This window comes from Vulpes lagopus, chromosome 19, assembly GCF_018345385.1.
Source record: "Vulpes lagopus strain Blue_001 chromosome 19, ASM1834538v1, whole genome shotgun sequence".
NCBI lineage: Eukaryota > Metazoa > Chordata > Mammalia > Carnivora > Canidae > Vulpes > Vulpes lagopus.
Window position 1 is genome coordinate 49,125,236 of NC_054842.1, and position 10,030 is coordinate 49,135,265.

The following is a 10,030-nucleotide window of genomic DNA, read 5'->3' on the forward strand; positions in this document are numbered from 1 at the left end:
TGAGTCTAGACCATGAGTTTTCCTAGATAAGAGGCCGTTTTGCAATCCCCTCCCGTCAGCCAGACAGCCAAGAGCCCAGTGATTTCTATCAGAAGAGACACCCAGTTTGGGGAGACCTTAATGAATCCACTTTCCCATCAGAGTTGCTGCAGAGGCTGCCTAAGCTTGCCTGCGGTGTGCATCTGTGGCGGCCCCGGGGGCGGGGGTGCCGTCCAGCCTCACGCTGGACAAGGGCAAGGCAGCTTCATCTTCATATCCACTCCTTTGATTTGGCCCGTTTGGAGGCAACGGTTGCCCTATGTATTTGCTGAGAAACTGGAACCCTCCCCCGGAAACAGTCCTCACAGGCAAGTGTTACGTTGGTGGAGCAGGAGGAGAGGAGGGTCCCCCGCTCGTTGTCCCCAGGGATCCTGACATCCCTCCCACTCGGGCCGGCCAGGGTGTAATCAGAGCGGGTCAGCAGCTGCTGGGTAACAACCCTGGGGCTGTAGCAAAGTCTTAGCCAAAGTGGAGCCACGAAGGTATCTCTGGCTCCGGCGAGTATTTTAACAGCCTCCCTCAAAGAGAGACACCGAAAAAGAGTGAAATTATAAAGCGTCCACCGAAATCGTTTCAAAGGGGCCGTTTCATCTCTTTTGGCGCTAGACGTGACTCTTCAAAGGCTGAAGGAGACCGAGAGGGACAGGTTGATGTAAAATCTACTTGGGATGTGAAAATAGCCAAAACGGAGTATTCCAGATGAACTTGAGAGTTAGCAGAGGGAATGGGCAAAGGAGCTTCATCCTCTGTGTTTATTCATAAAACAAAGAAAGACCTTTTCCTGAGGTCCCAGAGCGCTTCCATGGAATTGCTAGAGCCCCGCTGCGTTCCAGGCGCGCTCCTCCGGCGGGTGTGGGTGCGGGTGCTTGCGGGTCTGTGCAGGTGGACAGCAGGAGCCTCGTGCAGCACCTGGGCTCGGGACGGCCCTTCTTCAACCCCGAAAGTGATTAAATCCCTTGGCCAGTGAAGACAGACCCGGCCTTCCTCTGTTGGGGGGAAGCCTCTCTTAAAAAGAGAATTTCGTCTGTTTGAGCTTTGGATCTTCTAGGATTTTTTACTTTATCTTTTTATTTATTTTATTTTATTTTTTATTTTATTTTTTAAATTTAAAAAATATTTTATTTTTATTTTATTTAAATTATTTTATTTATTGTCTATTTTATTTATTTAAATTTAAAAAATATTTTATTTTTATTTTATTTAAATTATTTTATTTTATTTATTTTCTATTTTATTTTTTAAATTTAAAAATATTTTATTTTTATTTTATTTAAATTATTTTATTTTATTTATTTTCTATTTTATTTTTTAATTTAAAATATTTTATTTTTATTTATTTAAAATTTTTATTTTTTTATTTTTATTTTATTTTTAAATTTAAAAAATATTTTATTTTATTTAAATTTTTAAATTTATTTTATTTTATTTTTTACTTTTTAAATTGAAAAACATTTTATTTGGATTTTATTTATTTTATTTATTTTTTATTTTATTTTTTAAATTTAAAAAATATATTTTTTATTTTATTTTATTTTGTTTATTTAAGTAGGCTCCATGCCTGACTTGGAGTCCACGGTGGGGCTTGAACTCACAAACTTGAGATCAAAACCTAAGCGGAGGGATGCCTGGGTGGCTCAGTGGTTGAGCGTCTGCCTTGGGCTCAGGCCGTGACCCCGGGGTCCCGGGATCGAGTCCCACGTCGGGCTCCCCGCAGGGAGCCTGCTTCTCCCTCTGCCTGGGTCTCTGCTTCTCTCTGTGTTTCTCATGAATAAAGAAATAAATTCTTAAAAAAAAAAAAAAAACTAAGCTGAGATGAAGAGTCGGAGGCTTAACTGGCTGAGCCGCCCAGCTCCCCCGACCCCGCACCCCCTTCATATATGACTTTAAGGATGAAAACGTCTTCAAAGCTTTGGAGGTTTGTGCTTGTCCAGACCTGCTAGAGAAATCTCCGGCACACGCGGGCTGGGCTGGCCGGTCGTAGTCAGCCGCGGTGGACGCGTTACTGGCTTCGCTCTGCGTTTTCCGTTTCTCTTTATCGAGGGTTGTTTGCTCCCCGTTCGGGTCTTGCCGGATCAGCGGAGCCTCCCCTGTCCCTCTCATACCCGATGTCACCCCCACCTCGTTCCTGACGTTACCCCAGGAGCGTGGGCCGTAAAGGGACCCGCCGGGCCCTTCGTGCCTACCACGGCTCGCTCCTTCCCGGGCACCTGCCGTAGCATCTGTTCACCCTCTTGCCTTCTGACGCTGGCGTGGACGGAGAGGATGTGGGCGGCCTCGGTCACCGAGGTGCTCGGGACATCGCGTCGGGCCGCCCGCATGTGGGGGGGGGCCGTGGGGCTCTCTCGGATCCGTGGTTCTCTGATTGAGGGCGAAAGGGGCGCGGGGCAGGTCTCCGTGGGTGGAGCAGCCCCCCCCCCCCCCCCCCCCCCCCCCCCCCCCCCCGCCCCGCCGACTCCAACTCAGCTGCAGAGTGAAGAACCGGGCCCTTGGGAGCGCACACGGCCTGGGAGGGCAGCGCTGCTAGGGCCAGAGGCACCTGTCTCCGAAGCAGCACCCGGCTGTTGAGAGGGCCCGTGATCGTGTCGCGTGTGGACACGTGCAGGTCAGCCCTGGCCCCGCCTCGTCCTGAGCGATCAGAGTTTTGGTCTGTGTGGACTGTTAATTCTCTTTGCTTCTCAGATTTTGCAAAAACGTGTAGCGAGGATGGTTTTTTTTTTTTTTTTATCTTTTTTTTTTTAATTTTATTTATTTATGATAGGCACACAGTGAGAGAGAGAGAAGCAGAGACATAGGCAGAGGGAGAAGCAGGCTCCATGCACCGTGAGCCCGACGTGGGATTCGATCCCGGGTCTCCAGGATCGCGCCCCGGGCCAAAGGCAGGCGCCAAACCGCTGCGCCACCCAGGGATCCCGCGAGGATGGTTTTTAAGTGTCCCCTCTTTTACGCTGTGTGTGGTTCATACGGTCTGTCAGCAAACTGGTTGGGAGAACGGGGTTTTCGCCCCATTCTGGCCTTGTCATACTTGCAGAACTTTGGTCACGTATGTCCTTTGGTTACTTATTCTTCGCTTGGGAAAAAGGGAAAAAGGAAAAAAAAAAAACGTAACTGTTGACCTTCTTGGGAAAACTGTTGTCGGTAGGAAGGGTGTGGCCCTTGGACCCAAGGCCAGGTCACGCTTTGGAAGACGGTGACATTGTGGAACTGATTGTAGCTTCGGTGACATTGTGGAACTGATTGTAGCTTCGATTAGCTGAGAATGTAGCAAAGGGCAGCCCCGGGGCGGGGTGGGGGGGGGGCTCAGCAGGTTTGGCGCCGCCTTCAGCCCGGGGCGTGATCCTGGGGTCCCGGGATCGAGGCCCACGTCGGGCTCCCTGCATGGAGCCTGCTTCTCCCTCTGCCTGTGTCTCTGCCTCTGTCCCTCCCTCTCTCATGAATAAATAAAAAAATATTTTTAAAAAAAGCGGGGGCGGGGGATGCCTGTGGACACAACAGGGCGGGGAATTTCGGGCGTCCCGCTGTTTGAGATACTTTTGGAACAAAGTACCGAGTGGGCGGTGCGGGCCCACTGGCCTGAGTGGCCGGGCTTGACCGTGACTTGGCCGGGTCAGGGTCGCCGGGGGTGTCCGACAGGTGGGTGCCTGGGTCTGCGACTTGCGGCGGGAGCGGCGGACACCGCAGGCCAAGGGGCCCCTCCGCAGCCCCGGGGGACAGGCCTCCCCAGCGGCTCTCGCACCCTAGCCCCTCCCGCGGGGCCCTAACCTGTCACCTGAGCTCTCTTAGCCTCCCCTGGTGGCGGCCAGTCATGACCAGCCAGCCCCCCCTGCTGTCCCTAAGCACGCAGGTCTCTAGGGGAGCCCTGGGCACCCGTGGGGTCTGCGCGGCCCCGAGACCTGCTGCTGTTCCGACGAGCCCTCCTCTGCAAAGCTGCTGCATCTTTTTTTTTTTTTAAGATGGATTTACTTGAGAGAGGGAGGGAGGGAGGGAGCGAGTGTGCAAGCAGTGGGGGGGAGAGGGAGGGAGGGAGAGTGTGCAAGCAGTGGGGGGGCAGAGGGAGACCCGAGGGAGGCTCCGGGTGAGCGTGGGCCGACCCAGGGCACGACCCCACAACCGGGGCTGTGCCCTGGTGCCCCCCGCAGGCTCCCCCGAGCCTCCCCTGCCCCCCCCCCCCCCCCCCCCGTCCGTTTGCAGGGTGGGAGGACTCCTCCGTGCGCTCAGCTGTGTCCGTCTCACCTGGCGTGGCAGGTTCCCAGGACGTAGGTTTGGAGGTGAGTCTTACACACTCGCGCCCGGAAGCCCGCCTGGCCGCCGCCCGTGTCCCCGCCGTGGCCTCTGCGCTGCTGGACACGCAGCTGCCTCTGGATTCCGCCGGCCTGGCCACGTCGGCGTCGGGGCTCGGTGGCTCGGGTGGCGGTCCTCCGGCCACAGGACGTGCGTCCAGGGCGCCGCCGCCCTCCCCACCTGGGCCCTCCTGGGGCACCTGGGGGCCTGGGCACGAGGTCCCGAGGGCAGCGGCAGGTGGCGCCCTGGCCGCCTGGGTCTGCGGTGGCATCTGTGTGGCGTTTGGGCCTGAGCGGCCGCGGTGCTGAGACGCGGGGACGGGCCCCGGGAGGGCCGCACGTGTTCTTTGCCCTTCATATTGCAGCTGCAGGATAGGGTCCCCTCACCCCGTCCCCAGGGACCCTCCTCGGAACGTGTCCCTCCGCAGGACCTAGTGGCCTAAGGGCTGTGGGCCTGACCCCCGCGTCCTGACCAAAGGCCTTGTCGGGGGAGCCTGGCCTGGCCTCCGCGCCTCCCTTAGGGATCTCGCTGGCGACGGGGAGTACGTGGGATGGGGGGACACTGTCCACTGTCCTCGTGTGTGACACGCTCCCAAGACCCGTGTCCGCCCAGAAGAGCACAGGAGAGATGCTCATTCACCTGGAGCAAACCTAGGTCTCACCGGTGGCAGCATGTGCCCCTCGCAGCATCCGGAATCTGCTTCCAGGAGCCCCGTCGGGGAGCTCGGGTCCTCCGGGGGCCGCAGCACCCACCCCGGAAAGACAGGCGGGCAGGCGACAGTAGCGGGTCTTTGGTCATCGAGGAAACAGGGATTGACCCACTTTCAGGGTTTTTCAGGTTTCCAAGGTCCTGGGGTCCCCAAGCAGGGCTCCTTGAGGTCCTGGGGTCCCCGAGCGGGGCTCCTCGAGGTCCTGAGGCCCAGGGTCCCCTGAGCGGGGCTCCTCGAGGTCCGGGGTCCCTCCGCCCCAGGAGCGGGACCCCTGGAGGAGGAGGAGGAGGCGCGAGGGCAGGTGCGCGCCGGGAGCACCAGCACCGTATCAGCCTCGATCCTGCTACGTGACTTTCCAGATCAAAAACCGAGGATGACTGTATCCTGGAGAGATGCTTAAGCGAGACTCGTGACCTCTCGTGAAAGGACTACCTTGTTCCGTATCATCGCAAAGCTTATTATTTAAAAAGTCTCAGTTATTCCTTGAAAAAAAAAAAAAAACAACTTTTGGCTCTCTTTATTGTTTGGAGCACTTGCACACGGTCTAAAAAAAAACAGTTAAAAGAACTTATTTCAGGAAGGCTCAGGTTGGACGGTATTAGCTGCAAGGGGAGCTCAAGCACCTTAAGGTCTGGATTCGTCGGGTCCGAAACGGTGTGGCTTGCGGGGTGGGGGGGTGGGGAGAGGATGCAGACAGACCGACTGCCTCGGAATTTTTTAAAATGGAATTTACTCTTTTGAAATGTGAAATCGGATCAAGTGCACTGAGTATCTTCATGCAACGAGGTGTTGTGTGATCGGCTCCTTATTAAACGTTGAACCGCCGCAGGACAGATCCCAGTTGACCAGTAATTAGCCACCTTCATTCAGAATCTTCTAACAGGGATGACAGGTGTTCCGCCCAGAAGCCCCAGATTATCTTCTTTAAAACAAGATACCTGCCCCCTCGCCCCCGCGCCCTCCCCGACCCTGAAGGCCAGCCCCTAACCCGCCGGGAATCCCTCTCTCGGTTCCCTCATCTTTGTTCAAGGGCCCTGAACCTGGATGTCCCCTCTGTTTAGGAGCGAGCGGGCCCGCTGGATCACCGCCCTGGGACGCAGCAGCGGGAAGCCGCCCCTGGACCGAACCTGTGAGTACCTGGAGGGCAGCTGTGCCCCCTGCTGGCCGCTGGCTTATTAGGAGTTTTAAAGATTTTATTTATTCATGAGAGAGACACACAGAGAGAGGCAGAGACACAGGCGGAGGGAGAAGCAGGCTCCATGCAGGGACCCCGACGTGGGACTCGATGCCGGGACCCCAGGATCACGCCCTGGGCCGAAGGCAGACGCTCAACCACTGAGCCACCAGGCGTCCCAGGGCTGCTGGGTTGATAGTCACCGGCCACCACCCCTGCTCCCTGCTTGGGAAGCCAGGGGATCTGAATCCAAATCCAAGGTTCACTCTTTTGTTGTATAAACGTGGCCATTTAATCACCCCCAAAGGCAGGTGCATCAGCATAGGAAGTGCGGGGTGATTGAAAATACAGGATTAGGTTGACCTGTATTGAAAGGCCTCCTTGCGCTCTGAAGCTCTTAGGTTTTCAGCGGTCGGGAGAGGGCAGGGGCCGCACTTCAGACGCTCTGAATCTAAGCGGAAATGTATTTTTTTTTTTTTAATTTGCCATCCCTTGTGGCCTTATTTATTGAAGTGATAGCATTGAGGACATGGATCATTTACATCAAGTAAGAATATCCAAGAGGATCCATTCTGCTTGGGGAGTAGGAACCGCTGCAGTCGGGCGGGGTCACGTGCCTGGATGAGCGGCTTCCCCCCGAGATTCCTGCCTCTGGATATTTCTCCCCGGAGGTCAGATGGAGAGAACCAGGGGCAGCGCCGCTGCTCATCCCGCAGCACCCAAAGTCACAGCTTCGCGCTCAGAGCGGCAGCTACCGTGGTCGGTTTGAGCGTCGCCCACAAAGCAGGTTTCATGTTAAAAAACTAAGAGCTGCCGTCGGTGCGGAGTCCCTGGGGTTCCGATTCAGCATTCTGGGGGAGCTGCAGAGCGGCGCCTCTCTGTCCGGGCGGCCGGGGGACAGGTGTCCTGCAGCCGGGCCGGGGCACAACCTTGGTGTCTGGCCTCGGTTTCCCCACGCACAACGGCTGTTGTGTGCTCTCTGGCCGGGCCCGCGGCTCCTTGTCGGGCTGCTGGCTGCGGGGACTCGGGCACCGTGGAAGGCCCCTGGGGCTCCTGGGTGTGAGGCAGTGTTCCTGCCTGGGCCTTGAGGTGCACGGCTGTCCCCGCCGCGCTCAGCGTGTCGCCTTCCCCGTCGCAGCGCTGACCCAGGTGGAAGTCGTTCGGTCGTTCACTGCCAAGCAGCCCGACGAGCTGTCCCTGCAGGTGGCCGACGTGGTTCTCATCTACCAGCGGGTCGGCGACGGTGAGTGGCCCAGCTTGGCACAGGCGTGCGTCGCCCGCCTCCCCGGGGCTGCCTCCTGGGCGCCGGCTTCCCCTTGGCGGCACGGCTGCTTGGAATGTTCTGGAACATGAAGCAGTCACGGGGCACGTGGTTCAAAAGCGACTGGAAGAGTCCCCCTTCCCCGTCCCTCGGTGACTCCGTGCTCCTCTCCAGAGGCTCTTCCCTCCTCCCTTAGGGGGAATAAACAGTCCCTTCCTGCAGGCCCTGTGCCCAGCACCCCCTCCCCGGCCCTGCCCCACTCACGGGCTCGCCAGCCGCCCCCGATGGCGTCCCACCTCGGGGTGTCGCTCATTCTGTCTTGAGGCCCTTCCCCCGTCGCCCTCTCCTCGGGGGCGGGTAGGGGGCGGCCCTGCAGTCCCGGGCCCAGGGCCATCCCCGGCTGCCTCAGGAGGCCCCTGCTCTCGTCTGCAGGCTGGTACGAAGGCGAACGGCTGCGGGACGGGGAGAGGGGCTGGTTCCCCATGGAGTGCGCCAAGGAGATTACCTGCCAGGCGACCATCGACAAGAACGTGGAGAGGATGGGGCGCCTGCTGGGGCTGGAGACCAACGTGTAGGCCAACGCCGCCTTCCTCGGCCGCCGCCTGCGTGCACGGCCGATCGCTTCCACACGGGGCTCGCGGGCTGCATGGGGGCCGGGGGTGGGGGCTCAGCTGCTGCCGGGCTCACCGTGGGCGGCCGGGTACTCAGCAAGGGTGCGAGGTGCCGGACCCTGGTTGGCGCGTTCCCCGCGTGGCCGAGACCGCCACTGCGCCCCTTTAAGGGCTCCTTTGTAGGGTTCTCCCAGGATGAGCAGGAGGTTCGGTTTGGGGGGAACGCCCGGTTTTGTAAATACCCGTGTCGCCTCTTCTGGGCTCAGATTCCGATGCGGAGGATCTCGCAAGGCAGGGCTCCGAGGGGAGCTGCTGCGTTGTTCTAGACCCTTCCCAGGGCAGGGAAACGGACACTTGAATTTTTGCCGCCTCTTCCCTCCTTCGTAGGCGAGATGCTTGCCATAGAGATTTTCGTTTTAAATCCATCTCACCCGATATTGGTCTCTAATAAAACCCAAGCTACTCAAATAAGATAGAATTTCAATGGTTCACAGAAGTGAGAAAAATCCTGCCTACAGGAGAGGGCCCTACTTTTTTTAGATCGTCCCGAATGAGCTGGTAAACTGACGTGAGGCTGCTTTTTCCGTCTTTCACCATCTCTTTATTAAAGATTTTTGGCTGTTCCTACTCCTGTTCCTCAACAGGAAGTTGGCTAAAACCCAATCTCAAGGTCAAAGTAGGGCTCCCCGAGGTCTCCAGATGCCAGCGTGGTACCTAACTGGCCTTTAGGGGAGCCCACTTGATGTGCACTAAAGGTCTTGCTGGCAGGATTTGGAGGACCTTAGCTGTGGGTGTCCACAGAACTTCATCTGCTCCACTGGGGCAAGGAGAGACGATTCTCCGTGTTCTTCTACAAAGGGAGAAAACCTGGCGAAGGGCACGTTATTCAAGGACTCAGATCTGTGTGTGGCCCGTCACACCTGCCGCCTGCCAGCCAGGTACCCAGATCGTGGATGAGGCGAGCGAAGTAAAGCCCCGCGTGGCTGCTAGGAAGTGTGCTGGGCTCACACCCCGTGACCTGCCCTCTCAGCAGTGAGCCGTGTGGCGCACCCGGGGCCTCTCGTCCCCGGATCACTCTCCTTCACTAATGTACACATTTCCGGGTGTAAAAGACAAGCTAGGCCCCGAGTTCCTTGAGATCCGGGCCCGGCAGCGAAGTGATAGCGGTGGACGCGGTAGGAGAGGTCTGCAGGTTGGTAGAACGAGGTGTGGGTCAACTGTCTCAGGTCACAGGCCTCTTAGAGGTTAGGACGTTGTAATCTGATCTCGTGACGTTTGCATTTAGGAAGGAGTAAAGGAGTTGCTTGCAAAGGGATGGTTTTGTGTTATTTTTGGCTAATATCCATTTGAAGCTAAAAAGCAATGATATGAATCCTGTGAATTAATTTATAAGTAGAGATGTTAAACGGTCTCGGAAACGTGGGCATTTTACAAATCACAGCCTTATGGAGACAGCAGGCCCGTACGGTTCTCGGGCAGTGGGGTCACACGGCGGGGTTAACACATTCAGGTCTCCTTCCCACCCTCAGTTGTCCTTTCTCGGACAAGCGGTTTTCAAACCTAGTTCAGTTCCTACGGACGGGGAGCTGCTTGGAGCTGTCCAAGGACTTCATTCCGTGGCCTGCGGAGAACAGAAGTACTCCTTTTTGTCCCAACGAATTGATACTGCTTGTATACTTTTGGTGAAATAAGTGAATTTATAAAGATTTTGTATATAATTGTTCTTGTGTATCTGTGTGATTTAATTCACTCAAGCATATGTTCATTTAAATACGTAATTTGCTGGAGATCCACTCAGGAGGGACCTACAGCTAGCGTTAAAGGGCACTGGCCTTTCCTTGTGGCGTCCCTGTTGGCATCAGCTGCCCTGAAGGCTGCAGCATTTTTAAGGGCTGAGCCCCGATGTTTCTTCCAGTTTCCACCAAACTGCGCTGACGGAGTGAGTTACCTTAGAGTTC

At 56.2% G+C, this 10,030-nt stretch overlaps 1 protein-coding gene across 1 annotated transcript in view; it reads left to right on the forward strand.

The window, feature by feature from the left end:
* The window catches only part of ARHGEF26 (Rho guanine nucleotide exchange factor 26), a 113,285-nt gene extending 103,493 nt beyond the window's left edge, over window positions 1–9,792 (forward strand). Inside the window, exons 13-15 of the mRNA XM_041734309.1 lie at window positions 6,088–6,155; window positions 7,339–7,443; window positions 7,894–9,792. Of these exons, the coding sequence (XP_041590243.1) occupies window positions 6,088–6,155; window positions 7,339–7,443; window positions 7,894–8,036 (316 nt within the window). The 3' untranslated portion in view covers window positions 8,037–9,792. The remainder of the gene's footprint in view (window positions 1–6,087; window positions 6,156–7,338; window positions 7,444–7,893) is intronic.
* Window positions 9,793–10,030: the final 238 nt, after the last annotated feature.